The 22,227-nt window shown below is 39.3% G+C and overlaps 1 protein-coding gene across 2 annotated transcripts in view; it reads left to right on the top strand.

Annotated features, from left to right (window-relative positions):
* Positions 1 to 335: 335 nt before the first annotated feature.
* The window catches only part of LOC135548207 (BCL2/adenovirus E1B 19 kDa protein-interacting protein 3-like), a 64,529-nt gene continuing 42,637 nt past the window's right edge, over positions 336 to 22,227 (top strand). Inside the window, exons 1-2 of one of the 2 annotated variants that reach the window (XM_064977560.1) lie at positions 340 to 529; positions 9,030 to 9,174. In XM_064977560.1, coding sequence (XP_064833632.1) covers positions 487 to 529; positions 9,030 to 9,174 — 188 coding nt within the window. In that variant the 5' untranslated portion in view covers positions 340 to 486. Of the gene's footprint in view, positions 530 to 9,029; positions 9,175 to 22,227 lie in introns of both variants that reach the window. The other variant, XM_064977561.1, reaches the window with a different exon arrangement.

Here is a 22,227-nt window from a genome sequence, read left to right as displayed (position 1 = left end):
TGCATTTAAAACTATTATTTACATTAATTTCAATACACATTGTGTATTTAAATAACTTTCAATACACATTGTCTGAATGGAGTTGAAGTGAATTAAATCAATTATCTCTTAATCTAATACACCGTACAAGTGTTGTCAGCTACTTAAATTGCTGTATGGCTCTTTACTGTTGAGCTTCCCCACTGGGCACAGACGTCATTTCAACATCTATTCCACGTTGGTTCTTTGAAATTATGTGGAAACAACGTTGATTCAACCAGTGTGTGCCCAGTGGGTCAAGTCTGTTTTGTTTACCTCGATCTTCTCTGCACGTGAGTAGGGAGGGAGTGCTGGCGGATTAGCGTGCTCTGATCATCACAGTCTACGTGCTACCATAACAACAGTGAATGAAGAAGGGCAGTTTAGAATACAGTTTTCTCCTCATTGCTCGTGTTTGTCAGTGTGAGAATCTCTCTCTGAATTTAAATCATCCTTCGGCCACTAACCATGTCTCTGTCAGGTTCGCAGACTCCAGAGGACGGCTTGTACGGTAAGGGTTTGATGGACTGAGCTGGCCGGGGTGGTTACTTTGTGTCAATGTATAAAAAATGATTTATTCGTTTTTGGGTCAATGCAAAGTCGGGTCAATGATGATTGATTTGTGTGTTACTATCAAATGTTTCTAAAAGCCTTGTTATTGCCCTAGGATGACTCTTTCTCTGTGTTTACAATAGGGATTAACTATGTCCAAGTGTTCTTCTAGGTTACATTCTTTATAAATTATTCCAAAAGGGGTCCATCAGGAAAAGAACACTATTGATGTATAAATTATTATGTTCATCCTCAGGCCTGTAACACTTATTTGTTAGTAACAATCAATGAATGATGCATGAACATTGACCTCTTTCATTAGAAGAAGGTTGTTTGCTACATTTGACTTAATTCACACACAACACTTATGTACTCATTAACCATGACAGAATGCATGGATAGCGTGGACTAAAAGGGCAGGTTAGGGGAGAAACGTTAGCACACCCATTTGGAGTTGTTGCAACGGACATGTCATTGTGTAAACGGATTTCATGACTCACCTTTTTCTATCTCCCTAAGCCAATTAAACCCGGGAGATTCCCCTGAGGCTTATAGCTCACTGTACAGTTTGCTTATAGCCTCTACAGTACATGGGAGATGTTGTCCAGCTGTCAATGTATACACAACTCATACACAGATGGGAATAGTACATTGGACATGGTTGAACCGTAAACAGATTTATAAAGCCGTAATATCTAGGACTTTAACGCAAAGCTTTGGAACGAGCACAGCAACACATTTGTGCTTTGTTTTTCAAGAACTAGGCCTATATTAACAGACATTACTTAAACCTGATTGGCACTAATTCTATGGATGGATACTGGACAATTGACAGGCATTGGGTATTGCTGTAGTGCAACATGGTCAAGGCCACAGAGATAGAAAGAGAGAGAGAAACAGCATGCTGTCAGCCAGTGATTATGTCATAACTCTCTCTCTCTGGGAGAAAAACTAGGGCAACAGCACAGTTTCCCCACTGTGCTCTCTTCTCCACCCCCCCCTCTATTCATAATGCCATCTCCACTGTTGCTGTTTACATGGTCTCTCACTTCCTTAAAGAAAATAAAACAGGGGAAGAGAAAAACAGAGGGGATGAGTGTTGATGATGTTTGCATACATGCATTCCTGAGAGAGAGATAATGAGATAGGAGAGAGGAGAGGGTGGGTCATCTCATACAGAAATAAGATCTTATGTAAGCAGGAGGCACTCTGTCAAGGCACTCTGCCTAGTGTGTCTTGTGTTCGTCCATGTGCATGTGTTGCATGTGCTTATCATGGAACACTCAAACAATGCAACGGATTAGTTTCAGAGGGAGCAGTGATGAGATGATCATGTTAAAGACCAGAGACCAGTAGGTTTAAAGATAAGTGGTAAATGCATTTTAAGGAATATAGTTGTAGTTGTTATCTTAATAAAATATATACAATTCACAACGTGATTCACACAATAAACAATGTTCACAATAGGCCTAGTGAAATTTCCATATCTCGGGAAAATAGTCTATTAGTATTTCAATATCTTGAATATCAAATCAATATAGAACTTCGCTAGCACAGACTGGAATATGCTCCGGGATTCATCTAATAACATAGAGGAGTTTACCACATCACCGGCTTCTTCAATTAGTGCTACGACAAAGTCTACCCCACAGTGACCATACATACATATCCCAACCAGAAGCCATGGATTACAGGAAACATCCACACTGAGCTAAAGGCTAGAGCTGCCGCTAATCCGGCCTCTTATAACAAATCCCGCTACGACCTCCGACGAGCCATCAAACTTGCAAACGTCAATGCAGGACTAATAACGAATCCTACTACTCCGGCCCTGACACTTGTCGGATGTGGCAGGGCTTGCAAACTATCACAGATTACAAAGGGAAATCCAGCCACGAACTGCCCAGTGACGTCTACCAGATTACCTAAATGTACTGAACAAAAACAGAAAGTGTTGGTCCCATGCTAAAATAAAACATCTCAGAAATGTTACATGTGCACAAAAAGCTTATTTCTCTCAAATGCTACTTACACATTGGTTATATCCTTGTGAGTGAGCATTTCTTATTTGCCAAGACAATCCATCCATCTGACAGGTGTGGCATATCAAGAAGGTGATTAAATAAGATGATCATTACACAGGTGCACCTTGTGCTGAAGACAATAAAATGGCACTCTAAAATGTGCAGTTTTGTCACAACACAATGCCACAGATGACTCAAGATGAGGGAGCATGCAATTGGCATGCTGACTGCAGGAATATCCACCACAGCTGTTGCCAGAGTTGTTTTAGAGAATTTGGCAGTACGTCCAACGGGCTTCATAACCGCAGACCATGTGTAACCACGGCAGCTCAGGACCTCCATATCTGGCTTCTTCAACTGCGGGATCGTCTGAGACCAGCCACCCGGACAGCTGATGAAACTGTGGGGTTTCTACAACTGAAGAATTTCTGCACAAACTGTCAGAAATCGTCTCAGGGAAGCTCATCTGCGGGCTTGAGGTCCTCACTAGTGTCTTGAAGTTAGTATTGGCCCAGTAACGCGACGCAAACACAGTAGCTTAACTTAATAAGTTAATGGTCCACAAACTCATTCAACCAGTCTCAGGACGAGCCACAAATTAACTGTAGTATAGATCCATTACACTTTGTGATAAAAAATGGGAAAGGGGAACCAGAATTGTTTTATTTTAATATATACAATAATATATATAGTACTATATACAGTACCAGTCAAAAGTTTGGACACACCTACTCATTCCAGGGTTTTTCTTTATTTTTTACTATTTTCTACACTGTAGAATAATAGTGAAAACATCAAAACAATGAAATAACACATATGGAATCATTTAGTAACCCAACATTTTTTTAACAAATCAAAATATATTTTATATTTGAGATTCTTCAAAGTAGCTCAAATAAGCATAGAGAAATGACAGTCCATCATTACTTTAAGACATGAAGGTCAGTTAATGCGGAAAATTTCAAAAACTTTGAAAGTTTCTTAAAGTGCAGTCACAAAAACCATCAAGCGCTTTGATGAAACTGGCTCTCATGAGGACTGCCAAAGGAAAGGAAGGCCCAGAGTTACCTCTGCTGCAGAAGACAAGTTCATTGGAGTGAACTGCACCTCAGATTGCAGCCCAAATAAATGCTCAACGATTTCAAGTAACAGACACATCTCAACATGGTTGATTTGCTGCGAAGAAACCACTACTAAAGGACACTAATAAGAAAAAGAGACTTGCTTGGGCCAAGAAACACTAGCAATGGACATTAAACAGGTGGAAATCTGTCCTTTGGTCTAATGAGTCCAATTTTGAGAATTTTGGTTCCAACCGCCAAGTCTTTGTGAGATGCAGAGGAGGTGAACGGATGATCTCCGTATGTGTGGTTCCCACCGTGAAGCAAGGAGGACGAGGTGTGATGACGCGGTGGTGCTTTTCTGGTAACAATGTCTGTATTATTTAGAATTCAAAGCACAAGTAACCAGCATGGCTACCATAGCATTCTGCAGCGATACGCCATCCCATCCGGTTTGCGCTTTGTGGGACTATCATTTGTTTTTCAACAGGACAATGACCCAACACATCTGCAGGCTGTGTAAAGGCTATTTGACCTAAAAGGAGAGTGATGGAGTGCTGCATCAGTTGACCTGGCCCCACAATCTCCTGACCTCAACCCAATTGAGATGGCTTGAGATGAGTTGGAATGCAGTGAAGAAAAAGCAGCCAACAAGTCCTCAGCATATGCGGGAACTCCTTCAAGACTGTTGAAAAAGCATTCTAGGTGATATATATATATATTGTATTACCCTACCTACTAACCCTATACTAATTAAAACCTGTAACTTCTTCCAGTCAATCAATCAAATGTATTTATTAAGCTCTTCTTATATCAGCTGATGTCACAAAGTGTTGTACAGAAACCTAGCCTAAAACCCCAAATAGTAAATAATTCCACTACTTTAACCCTATCTGCTCCTACCCCAGGCCAATGACCTGAGAGGATGGGACACTACCACTCAGCACACTCTATAACTTTTCTGAAGTCAAGTTATCGTACCCCCATGTACTTCTCTGCAGCTGGCACCACAACATCTATTTTCTGTGATTCACATTCCATTTCTGTGGTACAGTTGATAACCATTGCTATGAATGCTAAGAAGCCAACCTTACTGAAGCATATGTCACTCATTGGTCTATCCCTAAGTGCTGGCACAGATCTACTATTCACAGGGATCCTCTCAGAATCCCTGACTATTGACCCATCCTCCTCTACTTTTTTCACTGCCTCAGCATATGACAACATCTGCACTACTCTGACTCTAACCACCTCAACATGCCTCTCTCGCACTGGACACTTCCGATCCCAGGCAACATGTGCACCCCTAGAGCTGACACACACAACTTTATCCACCAAAGCTACACAGTCCTATATCCCATGCCTTCCTGCACACTTCCCACATCTTGGAATCTCCCTCCTGCAACCAGCTATGACATGACCATAAACGCTGCACCTGAAACAGCGCAGTGGATTTGCTACAAACACTCTAACAGGATAATTGATATATTCTAACATGACCTTGACAGGTAAAGACTCAAAAGGACTGACAGTGACTCCTCTGTTTCACCACGCTCACCACCGCGTATGCGTCACACCAAACGGTGGGCGTCACAAACACCAGGAATCTTCAACTTCAAATGCTTCACCTCCACACGTAATGCTACCCAAGAAATCACTCCTTTCAATCGTGCCGTGTTCCTAAGAGCAAAGTAAAAAACAGATCTTGACCCAAGTTGCGTTGCATGGAGTGCCTCCTCCCTCTGATCTGAAGAAACCCAAACTAACATCACAAGACCACTTTGAGTTACCTTCATCAACTCAATACCACCCACCATCTTTTCTACCCAACCTGAAACCACCCATGGATCAGCCAATCAGCCTGTTTCCCCCCTCTTCAAAAGTCTAATTCCCACGGGACCAAACGTGTCTTTATCAGCCTCAGGCTCCGAGCTCCTCACAACACCTTCTAACCCTTCCATTTCACCTCCAGAACTCGAACTGGTTTCCGGCTCACTCTGTTTGAACTTGACAAAAATCTTCCTCAACATACCCTCTCCCTTGTTATTGCAAGCTTCAATAGATTTGAACCCCATCCTCTGTATTTTCAACCTCCTCTCTCTTTCCCTCCAATCCTCCTCCAATAACCAATTACCTGACTCTGAAAAAATTTAACTTTCCAAGCTGAAATCTCCTTCTAGACACATGATAAGCCCTGTTCTCCCTCCAATTCAAACATACCAACCTTATCTAGGTTATGCACCAAGTCTAGAACCAACAGCACCCAGAACAGCTTCTACCCCAAAGCCATAAACTGCTAAATAGTTAGTTAAATCATTCACCAATAGCGACCTGGAATATCTGCATTGACCCTTTTTGCAACACCTCTTTTGATTGGTCACATACTATTTCTCTAGTATTTCTCTTTCTCTCTCTGTATTGTTGGGAAGTAAGTAAGCATTTCACTGTTAGTCTACACCTGTTGTTTTAGGAAGCACATTTGATTTGAATTGCTGCAAGTCTCCAGGAACTACTAGCTGGCTTCTCTCAAAAGCAGGGAAATAGACCTTCTACTCAAAAGCTGGGTGGTTGGTCATTTATAGTTTTACAAAGCTATACATAGTAATCAATACTGGTGGATGCCACCTGGCAAAGATTGTAAAAAGAGGTACATGAAAAGCTATTTATTATGTGTGAATTGTTTAATATTGTTTTCTAGGTATTACTACTGCACTGCTGGAGCTAGAAATACAAGCATTTCACAGCACCTGTGATAACATCAGCAAATCTGTGTATAATACATTTTGATTTGACTAGACAATAACACGCTTAAACTTTTCAACCCAACCGGCTCGGGAGAGGCGAAGGTCAAGAAATGCGTCCTCCGAAACATGATCCGCTACGACACACTGCTTCTTAACACCCTGCCCACTTAACCCGGAAGTCAGCCATACCAATGTGTCAGAGGAAACACTGTTCAACTGACGACTGAACTCAGTTTGCAAGTGCCGAGCCCGCCACAAGGAGTCTCTAGAGCACGATGAGTCAATGACAGCCCCCCGGCCAAACCCTCCTCTGACTCGTGCGCCTCCCTATGGTGCCAGCTGTAACACAGCCTGGGATCAGCTCTTCGATGTAGTGCCTTAGAACGCTACTCAATTTGGGAGGCCCAAGCTTATCTGTCAAAAATAAATTCAGAATATTCTAATTCTAATAAATTTAGAATGTTTAGGCATGTTAGCTGGCTAACTCATTGATCCTGCTTTGTAATATACCCCTCTGCATTACGTGTCATAACCTTAAGACAGCCGTCTACTGTAATGATAAAGCAACAACAGACAATTAAACAGTCTCTTTAGATCAAATCAAAGGTTATTGATCGAGTACACATATTTTGCAGCTGTTATCGCAGGTACAGCGAAATGCTTATGTTAGTATACCTAACAATAGAAAACAACACAAGCAAATCCAAAAAATGTAAATAAAAAAAAATATATATAGTCCCCTTAAAACACCAGTCTCAACGTAAACAGTGAAGAGGTGACTCTAGGGATACTGGCCTTCTAGGCAGAGTTCCTCTGTCCAGTGTCTGTGTTCTTTTGCCCATCTTAATCTTTTATTTTTATTGGCCAGTCTGAGATATGGATTTTACATTGCAACTCTGCCGAGAAGGCCAGCATCCCAGAGTCGCCGCTTCACTTTTGACGTTGAGACACGTGCTTTGCAGGTACTATTTAATGAAGCTGCAAATTGAGGACTGGTGAGGTGTCTGTTTCTCAAACTAGACACTCTAATGTACTTGTCCTCTTGCTCAGTTGTGCACTGGGGCCTGCCACTCCTCTTTCTATTCTGGCTAGAGCCAGCTCGCGCCGTTCTGTGAAGGGAGTAGTACACAGACCAGAGGACATTTCTCCAAAAAGTACAATCTTTGTCTCCATGTGCAGTTGTAAACCGTAGTCTGGCTTTTTTATAGCGGTTTTGGAGCAATGGCTTCATCCTTGCTGAGTGGCCTTTCAGGTTATGTTGATACAGGACTTGTTTTACTGTGGATATAGATATTTTTGTACCTGTTTCCTCCAGCATCTTTACAGTCCATCTTTGCATCTTTACAAGGTCCCTTGCTGTTGTTCTGGGATTGATTTGCACTTTTCGCACCAAAGTACGTTAATCTCTAGGAGACAGAACGTGTCTCCTTCCTGGGAGGTATGACAACTGCATGGTCCCATGGTATTTATACTTGCGTACTATTGTTTGTACAGATGAATGTGGTACCTTCAGGCATTTGGAAATTGCTCTCAATGATGAACCTGTTTTGTGGAGGTCTACAATACTTTTTTGGAGGTCTTGGCTGATTTCTTTAGATTTTCCCATGATGTCAAGCAAAGAGGCACTGACTTTGAAGGTAGGCCTTGAAATACATCCACAGATATACCTCCAATTGACTCCAATTATGTCAATTAGCCTATCAGAAGCTTCTAAAGCCATGACATCATTTTCTGGAATTGTTCAAGCTGTTTAAAGGCACAGTCAGTTTAGTGTATGTAAACTTCTGACCCACTGGAATTGTTATACAGTGAATTATAAGTGAAATAATGTGTATGTAAACAATTGTTGTAAAAATTAATTGTGTCATGCACAAAGTAAATGTCCTAACCGACTTGCCAAAACTATAGCTGGTTAACAAGAAATCTGTGGAGGTGTTGAAAAACAATGACTCCAACCAAAGTGTATGTAAACTTCTGACTTCAACTGTATATAGGGCAGCAGTCTCTAAGGTAGAGGACATGGATGGTAGCCGGCTAGTAACAGTGACTAAGTTCAGGTCAGGGTATTGGGAGCAGGCTGGCTAGTGGTGACTATTTAACAATCTGATGACATCTCATTTTTAGGTCTCTTGGCCCAGCGTTGATGCACCTGTACGGTCTCTGCCTTCTAGATGGTAGCGAGGTGAACAAGCCATGGCTCAGGTGGCTGAGGTCCTTCATGGTCTTCTGGGCCATTCTGTGACATAGCGTGCTGTAAATGTCCTGGAGGGCAAATAGACTTATTTGTCTATTTTTAATGTGCTCATGCTGTATCCCTCACTTGCATGACTGCTGGCTGATATGTGGTCTGCCAAACCCTCCTGATTTAGCCTACAGTCTTCCAGAATGGGGCTTTAGTAAAGTTATTCCGGGAGATTAAAAACGATTGAATAAGATTAACTGAAAAGTAAACTATGGAATGTTCCAAAATTAGCTCAGCTCTCAGTTTGCAACATTGCTGACAGGGTGCATGTCTCTGTCTCTCTTACATTTACACTCTCTCTCCCTCTCTCTCTCTCTCTCTCTCTCTCTCACACACACAAACACACACACACACACACACACACACACACACACACACACACACACAGACTCATGGGTGGAGCTGGAGGAGCTGCTATCAGCGGTGATCAGCAGGGAGAGTCTGACAGGACAAGAACAGGACATGGCCTCCTGGGCCCTGCAGGGGGAGCTACAGACGATCCTGCTAGAGGCACAGCTCGAGAGTAAAGACAGGTTAGTAGCTGAGAGAGGAATAATAACAGGTTAGTAGCTGAGAGAGGAATAATAACAGGTTAGTAGCTGAGAGAGGAATAATAACAGGTTAGTAGCTGAGAGAGGAATAATAACAGGTTAGTAGCTAAGAGGAATAATAACAGGTTAATAGCTGAGAGAGGAATAATAACAGGTTAGTAGCTGAGAGAGGAATAATAACAGGTTAGTAGCTGAGAGAGGAATAATAACAGGTTAGTAGCTGAGAGAGGAATAATAACAGGTTAGTAGCTGAGAGAGGAATAATAACAGGTTAGTAGCTGAGAGAGGAATAATAACAGGTTAGTAGCTGAGAGAATAATAACAGGTTAGTAATAATAACAGGTTAGTAGCTGAGAGAGGAATAATAACAGGTTAGTAGCTGAGAGAGGAATAATAACAGGTTAGTAGCTGAGAGAGGAATAATAACAGGTTAGTAGCTGAGAGAGGAATAATAACAGGTTAGTAGCTGAGAGAGGAATAATAACAGGTTAGTAGCTGAGAGAGGAATAATAACAGGTTAGTAGCTGAGAGAATAATAACAGGTTAATAATAACAGGTTAGTAGCTGAGAGAGGAATAATAACAGGTTAGTAGCTGAGAGAGGAATAATAACAGGTTAGTAGCTGAGAGAGAATAATAACAGGTTAGTAGCTGAGAGAGGAATAATAACAGGTTAGTAGCTGAGAGAGGTTAGTAATAATAACAGGTTAGTAGCTGAGAGAGGAATAATAACAGGTTAGTAGCTGAGAGAGGAATAATAACAGGTTAGTAGCTGAGAGAGGAATAATAACAGGTTAGTAGCTGAGAGAGGAATAATAACAGGTTAGTAGCTGAGAGAGGAATAATAACAGGTTAGTAGCTGAGAGAGGAATAATAACAGGTTAGTAGCTGAGAGAGGAATAATAACAGGTTAGTAGCTGAGAGAGGAATAATAACAGGTTAGTAGCTGAGAGAGGAATAATAACAGGTTAGTAGCTGAGAGAGGAATAATAACAGGTTAGTAGCTTAGAGCTGAGAGGAATAATAACAGGTTAGTAGCTGAGAGAGGAATAATAACAGGTTAGTAGCTGAGAGAGGAATAATAACAGGTTAGTAGCTGAGAGAGGAATAATAACAGGTTAGTAGCTGAGAGAGAATAATAACAGGTTAAGCTGAGAGAGGAATAATAACAGGTTAGTAGCTGAGAGAGGAATAATAACAGGTTAGTAGCTGAGAGGAATAATAACAGGTTCATAGCTGAGAGAGGAATAATAACAGGTTAGTAGCTGAGAGAGGAATAATAACAGGTTAGTAGCTGAGAGAGGAATAATAACAGGTTAGTAGCTGAGAGAGGAATAATAACAGGTTAGTAGCTGAGAGAGGAATAATAACAGGTTAGTAGCTGAGAGAGGAATAATAACAGGTTAGTAGCTGAGAGAGAAATAACAGGTTAGTAGCTGAGAGAGGAATAATAACAGGTTAGTAGCTGAGAGAGGAATAATAACAGGTTAGTAGCTGAGAGAGGAATAATAACAGGTTAGTAGCTGAGAGAGGAATAATAACAGGTTAGTAGCTGAGAGAGGAATAATAACAGGTTAGTAGCTGAGAGAGGAATAATAACAGGTTAGTAGCTGAGAGGAATAATAACAGGTTCATAGCTGAGAGAGGAATAATAACAGGTTAGTAGCTGAGAGGAATAATAACAGGTTAGTAGCTGAGAGAGGAATAATAACAGGTTAGTAGCTGAGAGGAATAATAACAGGTTAGTTAGTAATAACAGGTTAGTAGCTGAGAGGAATAATAACAGGTTAGTAGCTGAGAGAGGAATAATAACAGGTTAGTAGCTGAGAGAGAATAATAACAGGTTAGTAGCTGAGAGAACAGGTTAGTAATAATAACAGGTTAGTAGCTGAGAGAGAATAATAACAGGTTAGTAGCTGAGAGGAATAATAACAGGTTAGTAGCTGAGAGAGGAATAATAACAGGTTAGTAGCTGAGAGAGGAATAATAACAGGTTAGTAGCTGAGAGAGGAATAATAACAGGTTAGTAGCTGATAATAACAGGTTAGTAGCTGAGAGAGGAATAATAACAGGTTAGTAGCTGAGAGAGGAATAATAACAGGTTAGTAGCTGAGAGAGGAATAATAACAGGTTAGTAGCTGAGAGAGGAATAATAACAGGTTAGTAGCTGAGAGAGGAATAATAACAGGTTAGTAGCTGAGAGAGGAATAATAACAGGTTAGTAGCTGAGAGAGGAATAATAACAGGTTAGTAGCTGAGAGAGGAATAATAACAGGTTAGTAGCTGAGAGAGGAATAATAACAGGTTAGTAGCTGAGAGAGGAATAATAACAGGTTAGTAGCTGAGAGAGGAATAATAACAGGTTAGTAGCTGAGAGAGGAATAATAACAGGTTAGTAGCTGAGAGAGGAATAATAACAGGTTAGTAGCTGAGAGAGGAATAATAACAGGTTAGTAGCTGAGAGAGGAATAATAACAGGTTAGTAGCTGAGAGAGGAATAATAACAGGTTAGTAGCTGAGAGAGGAATAATAACAGAATAAGCTGAGAGAGAATAATAACAGGTTAGTAGCTGAGAGAGGAATAATAACAGGTTAGTAGCTGAGAGAGGAATAATAACAGGTTAGTAGCTGAGAGAGGAATAATAACAGGTTAGTAGCTGAGAGAGAATAATAACAGGTTAAGCTGAGAGAGGAATAATAACAGGTTAGTAGCTGAGAGAGGAATAATAACAGGTTAGTAGCTGAGAGAGGAATAATAACAGGTTAAGCTGACAGGTTAGTAGCTGAGAGAGGAATAATAACAGGTTAGTAGCTGAGAGAGAATAATAACAGGTTAGTAGCTGAGAGAGGAATAATAACAGGTTAGTAGCTGAGAGAGGAATAATAACAGGTTAGTAGCTGAGAGAGGAATAATAACAGGTTAGTAGCTGAGAGAGGAATAATAACAGGTTAGTAGCTGAGAGAGGAATAATAACAGGTTAGTAGCTGAGAGAGAATAATAATTAAGCTGAGGTTAACAGTTAGTAGCTGAGAGGAATAATAACAGGTTAGTAGCTGAGAGAGAATAACAGGTTAGTAGCTGAGAGAGGAATAATAACAGGTTAGTAGCTGAGAGAGGAATAATAACAGGTTAGTAGCTGAGAGAGGAATAATAACAGGTTAGTAGCTGAGAGAGGAATAATAACAGGTTAGTAGCTGAGAGAGGAATAATAACAGGTTAGTAGCTGAGAGAGGAATAATAACAGGTTAGTAGCTGAGAGGAATAATAACAGGTTAGTAGCTGAGAGGAATAATAACAGGTTAGTAGCTGAGAGAGGAATAATAACAGGTTAGTAGCTGAGAGAGGAATAATAACAGGTTAGTAGCTGAGAGAGGAATAATAACAGGTTAGTAGCTGAGAGAGGAATAATAACAGGTTAGTTAGTAGCTGAGAGAGGAATAATAACAGGTTAGTAGCTGAGAGAGGAATAATAACAGGTTAGTAGCTGAGAGGAATAATAACAGGTTAGTAGCTGAGCTGAGAGGAATAATAACAGGTTAGTAGCTGAGAGAGGAATAATAACAGGTTAGTAGCTGAGAGAGGAATAATAACAGGTTAGTAGCTGAGAGAGGAATAATAACAGGTTAGTAGCTGAGAGAGGAATAATAACAGGTTAGTAGCTGAGAGAGGAATAATAACAGGTTAGTAGCTGAGAGAGGAATAATAACAGGTTAATAACAGGTTAGTAGCTGAGAGAGGAATAATAACAGGTTAGTAGCTGAGAGAGGAATAATAACAGGTTAGTAGCTGAGAGAGGAATAATAACAGGTTAGTAGCTGAGAGAGGAATAATAACAGGTTAGTAGCTGAGAGAATAATAACAGGTTAATAATAACAGGTTAGTAGCTGAGAGAGGAATAATAACAGGTTAGTAGCTGAGAGAGGAATAATAACAGGTTAGTAGCTGAGAGAGGAATAATAACAGGTTAGTAGCTGAGAGAGGAATAATAACAGGTTAGTAGCTGAGAGAGGAATAATAACAGGTTAGTAGCTGAGAGAGGAATAATAACAGGTTAGTAGCTGAGAGAGAATAATAACAGGTTAGTAGCTGAGAGGAATAATAACAGGTTAGTAGCTGAGAGAGGAATAATAACAGGTTAGTAGCTGAGAGAGGAATAATAACAGGTTAGTAGCTGAGAGAGAATAATAACAGGTTAGTAGCTGAGAGAGGAATAATAACAGGTTAGTAGCTGAGAGAGGAATAATAACAGGTTAGTAGCTGAGAGAGGAATAATAACAGGTTAGTAGCTGAGAGAGAATAATAACAGGTTAGTAGCTGAGTAGCTGAGAGAGAGAATAATAACAGGTTAGTAGCTGAGAGAGGAATAATAACAGGTTAGTAGCTGAGAGAGGAATAATAACAGGTTAGTAGCTGAGAGAGGAATAATAACAGGTTAGTAGCTGAGAGAGGAATAATAACAGGTTAGTAGCTGAGAGAGGAATAATAACAGGTTAGTAGCTGGTTAGTAGCTGAGGAATAATAACAGGTTAGTAGCTGAGAGAGAATAATAACAGGTTAGTAGCTGAGGTTAGTAGCTGAGAGAATAATAACAGGTTAGTAGCTGAGAGAGAATAATAACAGGTTAGTAGCTGAGAGAGGAATAATAACAGGTTAGTAGCTAATAATAACAGGTTAGTAGCTGAGAGAGGAATAATAACAGGTTAGTAGCTGAGAGGTTAGTAGCTGAATAATAACAGGTTAGTAGCTGAGAGAGGAATAATAACAGGTTAGTAGCTGAGAGAGGAATAATAACAGGTTAGTAGCTGAGAGAGGAATAATAACAGGTTAGTAGCTGAGAGAATAATAACAGGTTAGTAGCTGAGAGAGGAATAATAACAGGTTAGTAGCTGAGAGAGGAATAATAACAGGTTAGTAGCTGAGAGAGGAATAATAACAGGTTAGTAGCTGAGAGAGGAATAATAACAGGTTAGTAGCTGAGAGAGGAATAATAACAGGTTAGTAGCTGAGAGAGGAATAATAACAGGTTAGTAGCTGAGAGAGGAATAATAACAGGTTAGTAGCTGAGAGAGAATAATAACAGGTTAGTAGCTGAGAGAGGAATAATAACAGGTTAGTAGCTGAGAGAGGAATAATAACAGGTTAGTAGCTGAGAGAGGAATAATAACAGGTTAGTAGCTGAGAGAATAACAGGTTAATAATAACAGGTTAGTAGCTGAGAGAGGAATAATAACAGGTTAGTAGCTGAGAGAGGAATAATAACAGGTTAGTAGCTGAGAGAGGAATAATAACAGGTTAGTAGCTGAGAGAGGAATAATAACAGGTTAGTAGCTGAGAGAGGAGGAATAATAACAGGTTCATAGCTGAGAGAGGAATAATAACAGGTTAGTAGCTGAGAGAGGAATAATAACAGGTTAGTAGCTGAGAGAGGAATAATAACAGGTTAGTAGCTGAGAGAGGAATAATAACAGGTTAGTAGCTGAGAGAGGAATAATAACAGGTTAGTAGCTGAGAGAGAAATAACAGGTTAGTAGCTGAGAGAGGAATAATAACAGGTTAGTAGCTGAGAGAGGAATAATAACAGGTTAGTAGCTGAGAGAGGAATAATAACAGGTTAGTAGCTGAGAGAGAATAATAACAGGTTAGTAGCTGAGAGAGGAATAATAACAGGTTAGTAGCTGAGAGAGGAATAATAACAGGTTAGTAGCTGAGAGAGGAATAATAACAGGTTAGTAGCTGAGAGGAATAATAACAGGTTAGTAGCTGAGAGAGAATAATAACAGGTTAGTAGCTGAGAGAGGAATAATTAGTAGCTGAGGTTAGTAGCTGAGAGAGGAATAATAACAGGTTAGTAGCTGAGAGAGGAATAATAACAGGTTAGTAGCTGAGAGAGGAATAATAACAGGTTAGTAGCTGAGAGAGGAATAATAACAGGTTAGTAGCTGAGAGGAATAATAACAGGTTAGTAGCTGAGAGAGGAATAATAACAGGTTAGTAGCTGAGAGAGGAATAATAACAGGTTAGTAGCTGAGAGAGGAATAATAACAGGTTAGTAGCTGAGAGGAATAAGGTTATAACAGGTTAGCTGAGAGAGGAATAATAACAGGTTAGTATAATAATAACAGGTTAGTAGCTGAGAGAATAATAACAGGTTAGTAGCTGAAGAGGAATAACAGGTTAGTAGCTGAGAGAGGAATAATAACAGGTTAGTAGCTGAGAGAGGAATAATAACAGGTTAGTAGCTGAGAGAGTTAACAGTTAGCTGAGAGAGGAATAATAACAGGTTAGTAGCTGAGAGAGGAATAATAACAGGTTAGTAGCTGAGAGAGGAATAATAACAGGTTAGTAGCTGAGAGAGGAATAATAACAGGTTAGTAGCTGAGAGAGGAATAATAACAGGTTAGTAGCTGAGAGAGGAATAATAACAGGTTAGTAGCTGAGAGAGGAATAATAACAGGTTAGTAGCTGAGAGAGGAATAATAACAGGTTAGTAGCTGAGAGAGAAATAATAACAGGTTAGTAGCTGAGAGAGAGTAGAATAATAACAGGTTAGTAGCTGAGAAGAGGTTAGTAGCTGAAGGAATAATACAGGTTAGTAGCTGAGAGAGGAATAATAACAGGTTAGTAGCTGAGAATAATAACAGGTTAGTAGCTGAATAATAACAGGTTAGTAGCTGAGAGAGGAATAATAACAGGTTAGTAGCTGAGAGGAATAATAACAGGTTAGTAGCTGAGAGAATAATAACAGGTTAGTAGCTGAGAGAGGAATAATAACAGGTTAGTAGCTGAGAGAGGAATAATAACAGGTTAGTAGCTGAGAGAGGAATAATAACAGGTTAGTAGCTGAGAGGAATAATAACAGGTTAGTAGCTGAGAGAGGAATAATAACAGGTTAGTAGCTGAGAGAGGAATAATAACAGGTTAGTAGCTGAGAGGGAATAATAACAGGTTAGTAGCTGAGAGAGGAATAATAACAGGTTAGTAGCTGAGAGAGGAATAATAACAGGTTAGTAGCTGAGAATAATAACAGGTTAGTAGCTGAGAGAGGAATAATAACAGGTTAGTAGCTGAGAGGAGGAATAATAACAGGTTAGTAGCTGAGAGAGGAATAATAACAGGTTAGTAGCTGAGAGAGGAATAATAACAGGTTAGTAGCTGAGAGAGAGAATAATAACAGGTTAGTAGCTGAGAGAAGAATAATAACAGGTTAGTAGCTGAGAGAGGAATAATAACAGGTTAGTAGCTGAGAGAGGAATAATAACAGGTTAGTAGCTGAGAGAGAAGTAATAACAGGTTAGTAGCTGAGAGAGGAATAATAACAGGTTAGTAGCTGAGTAGAGGAATAATAACAGGTTAGTAGCTGAGAGAGGAATAATAACAGGTTAGTAGCTGAGAGAGGAATAATAACAGGTTAGTAGCTGAGAGAGGAATAATAACAGGTTAGTAGCTGAGAGAGAAATAATAACAGGTTAGTAGCTGAGAGAGGAATAATAACAGGTTAGTAGCTGAGAGGAATAATAACAGGTTCATAGCTGAGAGAGGAATAATAACAGGTTAGTAGCTGAGAGGAATAATAACAGGTTAGTAGCTGAGAGAGGAATAATAACAGGTTAGTAGCTGAGAGAGGAATAATAACAGGTTAGTAGCTGAGAGAGGAATAATAACAGGTTAGTAGCTGAGAGTAATAACAGGTTAGCTGAGAGAGGAATAATAACAGGTTAGTAGCTGAGAGAGAATAATAACAGGTTAGTAGCTGAGAGAGGAATAATAACAGGTTAGTAGCTGAGAGGAATAATAACAGGTTAGTAGCTAAGAGGAATAACAGGTTAGTAGCTGAGAGAGGAATAATAACAGGTTAGTAGCTGAGAGAGGAATAATAACAGGTTAGTAGCTGAGAGAGGAATAATAACAGGTTAATAACAGGTTAGTAGCTGAGAGAGGAATAATAACAGGTTAGTAGCTGAGAGAGGAATAATAACAGGTTAGTAGCTGAGAGAGAATAATAACAGGTTAGTAGCTGAGAGAGGATAATAACAGGTTAGTAGCTGAGATAGGAATAATAACAGGTTAGTAGCTGAGAGAGGAATAATTAAGCTGAGGTTAGTAGCTAGAGAGGAATAATAACAGGTTAGTAGCTGAGAGAGGAATAATAACAGGTTAGTAGCTGAGAGAGGAATAATAACAGGTTAGTAGCTGAGAGAGGAATAATAACAGGTTAGTAGCTGAGAGGAATAATAACAGGTTAGTAGCTAAGAGGAATAATAACAGGTTAGTAGCTGAGAGAGGAATAATAACAGGTTAGTAGCTGAGTTAATAACAGGTTAGTAGCTGAGAGAGAAATAATAACAGGTTAGTAGCTGAGAGAGGAATAATAACAGGTTAGTAGCTGAGAGAGGAATAATAACAGGTTAGTAGCTTAGAGAGAGGAATAATAACAGGTTAGTAGCTGAGAGAGGAATAATAACAGGTTAGTAGCTGAGAGAGGAATAATAACAGGTTAGTAGCTGAGAGAGGAATAATAACAGGTTAGTAGCTGAGAGGAATAATAACAGGTTAGTAGCTGAGAGAGAGAATAATAACAGGTTAGTAGCTGAGAGAGGTTAGTAGCTGAATAACAGGTTAGTAGCTGAGAGAATAATAATAACAGGTTAGTAGCTGAGAGAGGAATAATAACAGGTTAGTAGCTGAGAGAGGAATAATAACAGGTTAGTAGCTGAGAGGAATAATAACAGGTTAGTAGCTGAGAGAGGAATAATAACAGGTTAGTAGCTGAGAGAGAATAATAACAGGTTAGTAGCTGAGAGAGGAATAATAACAGGTTAGTAGAGAGAGGAATAATAACAGGTTAGTAGCTGAGAGGAATAATAACAGGTTAGTAGCTGAGAGAGGAATAATAACAGGTTAGTAGCTGAGAGAGGAATAATAACAGGTTAGTAGCTGAGAGAGGAATAATAACAGGTTAGTAGCTGAGAGGTTAGCTGAATAATAACAGGTTAGTAGCTGAGAGAGGAATAATAACAGGTTAGTTGCTGAGAGAGGAATAATAACAGGTTAGTAGCTGAGAGAGGAATAATAACAGGTTAGTAGCTGAGAGAGGAATAATAACAGGTTAGTAGCTGAGAGAGGAATAATAACAGGTTAGTAGCTGAGAGGAATAATAACAGGTTAGTAGCTGAGATATAATAACAGGTTAGTAGCTGAGAGAGAATAATAACAGGTTAGTAGCTGAGAGAGGAATAATAACAGGTTAGTAGCTGAGAGAGAATAATAACAGGTAATAACAGGTTAGTAGCTGAGAGAATAACAGGTTAGTAGCTGAGAGAGGAATAATAACAGGTTAGTAGCTGAGAGAGGAATAATAACAGGTTAGTAGCTGAGAGAAGAGTAATAACAGGTTAGTAGCTAATAACAGGTTAGTAGCTGAGAGAGGAATAATAACAGGTTAGTAGCTGAGAGAGGAATAATAACAGGTTAAGCTAAGAAGAATAATAACAGGTTAGTAGCTGAGAGAGGAATAATAACAGGTTAGTAGCTGAGAGAGGAATAATAACAGGTTAGTAGCTGAGAGAGGAATAATAACAGGTTAGTAGCTGAGAGAGGAATAATAACAGGTTAGTAGCTGAGAGAGGAATAACAGGTTAGTAGCTGAGAGAGGAATAATAACAGGTTAGTAGCTGAGAGGAGGTTCAATAATGACAGGTTAGTAGCTGAGAGAGGAATAATAACAGGTTAGTAGCTGAGAGAGGAATAATAACAGGTTAGTAGCTGAGAGGAATAATAACAGGTTAGTAGCTGAGAGAGGAATAATAACAGGTTAGTAGCTGAGAGAGGAATAATAACAGGTTAGTAGCTAGAGAGGAATAATAACAGGTTAGTAGCTGAGAGGAATAATAACAGGTTAGTAGCTGAGAGGAATAATAACAGGTTAGTAGCTGAGAGAGAATAATAACAGGTTAGTAGCTGAGAGAGGAATAATAACAGGTTAGTAGCTGAGAGAGAATAATAACAGGTTAGTAGCTGAGAGAGGAATAATAACAGGTTAGTAGCTGAGAGAGGAATAATAACAGGTTAGTAGCTGAGAGAGGAATAATAACAGGTTAGTAGCTGAGAGAGGAATAATAACAGGTTAGTAGCTGAGAGAGGAATAATAACAGGTTAGTAGCTGAGAGAGGAATAATAACAGGTTAGTAGCTGAGAGAGGAATAATAACAGGTTAGTAGCTGAGAGAGAATAATAACAGGTTAGTAGCTGAGAGGAATAATAACAGGTTAGTAGCTGAGAGGAATAATAACAGGTTAGTAGCTGAGAGAGGAATAATAACAGGTTAGTAGCTGAGAGAGGAATAATAACAGGTTAGTAGCTGAGAGAGGAATAATAACAGGTTAGTAGCTGAGAGAGGAATAATAACAGGTTAGTAGCTGAGAGGAATAATAACAGGTTCATAGCTGAGAGAGGAGTAATAACAGGTTAGTAGCCGAGAGGAATAATAACAGGTTAGTAGCTGAGAGGAATAATAACAGGTTCATAGCTGAGAGAGGAGTAATAACAGGTTAGTAGCTGAGAGAGGAATAATAACAGGTTAGTAGCTGAGAGAGGAATAATAACAGGTTAGTAGCTGAGAGAATAATAACAGGTTAGTAGCTGAGAGAGGAATAATAACAGGTTAGTAGCTGAGAGAGGAATAATAACAGGTTAGTAGCTGAGAGAGGAATAATAACAGGTTAGTAGCTGAGAGGAGTAATGACAGGTTAGTAGCTGAGAGAAGAGTAATGACAGGTTAGTAGCTGAGAGAGAATAATAACAGGTTAGTAGCTGAGAGAGGAATAATAACAGGTTAGTAGCTGAGAGAGGAATAATAACAGGTTAGTAGCTGAGAGGAATAATAACAGGTTAGTAGCTGAGAGAGGAATAATAACAGGTTAGTAGCTGAGAGAGGAATAATAACAGGTTAGTAGCTGAGAGGAATAATAACAGGTTAGTAGCTGAGAGAGGAATAATAACAGGTTAGTAGCTGAGAGAGGAATAATAACAGGTTAGTAGCTGAGAGAGAATAATAACAGGTTAGTAGCTGAGAGAGGAATAATAACAGGTTAGTAGCTGAGAGAGGAATAATAACAGGTTAGTAGCTGAGAGAGGAATAATAACAGGTTAGTAGCTGAGAGAGAATAATAACAGGTTAGTAGCTGAGAGAGTAATAATAACAGGTTAGTAGCTGAGAGAGGAATAATAACAGGTTAGTAGCTGAGAGAGGAATAATAACAGGTTAGTAGCTGAGAGAGGAATAATAAAAGGTTAGTAGCTGAGAGAGAATAATAACAGGTTAGTAGCTGAGAGGAATAATAACAGGTTAGTAGCTGAGAGAGGAATAATAACAGGTTAGTAGCTGAGAGGAATAATAACAGGTTCATAGCTGAGAGAGGAATAATAACAGGTTAGTAGCTGAGAGGAATAATAACAGGTTTGTAGCTGAGAGAGGAATAATAACAGGTTAGTAGCTGAGAGAGGAATAATAACAGGTTAGTAGCTGAGAGGAATAATAACAGGTTCATAGCTGAGAGAGGAATAATAACAGGTTAGTAGCTGAGAGGAATAATAACAGGTTTGTAGCTGAGAGAGGAATAATAACAGGTTAGTAGCTGAGAGGAATAATAACAGGTTAGTAGCTGAGAGAGGAATAATAACAGGTTAGTAGCTGAGAGAGGAATAATAACAGGTTAGTAGCTGAGAGGAATAATAACAGGTTCATAGCTGAGAGAGGAATAATAACAGGTTAGTAGCTGAGAGGAATAATAACAGGTTAGTAGCTGAGAGAGGAATAATAACAGGTTAGTAGCTGAGAGGAATAATAACAGGTTAGTAGCTGAGAGAGAGTAATAACAGGTTAGTAGCTGAGAGAAATAATAACAGGTTAGTAGCTGAGAGAGAATAATAACAGGTTTGTAGCTGAGAGAGGAATAATAACAGGTTAGTAGCTGAGAGGAATAATAACAGGTTAGTAGCTGAGAGAGGAATAATAACAGGTTAGTAGCTGAGAGAGGAATAATAACAGGTTAGTAGCTGAGAGAAGGAATAATAACAGGTTAGTAGCTGAGAGAGTAATAACAGGTTAGTAGCTGAGAGAATAATGACAGGTTAGTAGCTGAGAGAGGAATAATAACAGGTTAGTAGCTGAGAGAGGAATAATAACAGGTTAGTAGCTGAGAGAGAATAATAACAGGTTAGTAGCTGAGAGAGAATAATAACAGGTTAGTAGCTGAGAGAGGAATAATAACAGGTTAGTAGCTGAGAGAGGAGTAGCTGAGAGAGTAATAACAGGTTAGTAGCTGAGAGAGAATAATAACAGGTTAGTAGCTGAGAGAGGAATAATAACAGATTAGTAGCTGAGAGGAGTAATGACAGGTTAGTAGCTGAGAGAGGAATAATAACAGATTAGTAGCTGAGAGGAATAATAACAGGTTAGTAGCTGAGAGAGGAATAATAACAGGTTAGTAGCTGAGAGGAGTAATGACAGGTTAGTAGCTGAGAGAAGAGTAATGACAGGTTAGTAGCTGAGAGAGGAATAATAACAGGTTAGTAGCTGAGAGAGGAATAATAACAGGTTAGTAGCTGAGAGAGGAATAATAACAGGTTAGTAGCTGAGAGAGGAATAATAACAGGTTAGTAGCTGAGAGAGGAATAATAACAGGTTAGTAGCTGAGTGAGGAATAATAACAGGTTAGTAGCTGAGAGAGGAATAATAACAGGTTAGTAGCTGAGAGAGGAATAATAACAGGTTAGTAGCTGAGAGAATAACAGAATAATAATGACAGGTTAGTAGCTGAGAGAGGAATAATAACAGGTTAGTAGCTGAGAGGAATAATAACAGGTTAGTAGCTGAGAGAATAATAACAGGTTAAGCTAATAATAACAGGTTAGTAGCTGAGAGAGGAATAATAACAGGTTAGTAGCTGAGAGAGGAATAATAACAGGTTAGTAGCTGAGAGAGGAATAATAACAGGTTAGTAGCTGAGAGGAGTAATGACAGGTTAGTAGCTGAGA

Source organism: Oncorhynchus masou, chromosome 11, assembly GCF_036934945.1.
Source record: "Oncorhynchus masou masou isolate Uvic2021 chromosome 11, UVic_Omas_1.1, whole genome shotgun sequence".
Classification (NCBI taxonomy): domain Eukaryota; kingdom Metazoa; phylum Chordata; class Actinopteri; order Salmoniformes; family Salmonidae; genus Oncorhynchus; species Oncorhynchus masou.
Note: the sequence above shows the minus strand (reverse complement) of the source record. Positions and strands in the feature narration are given on the sequence as shown.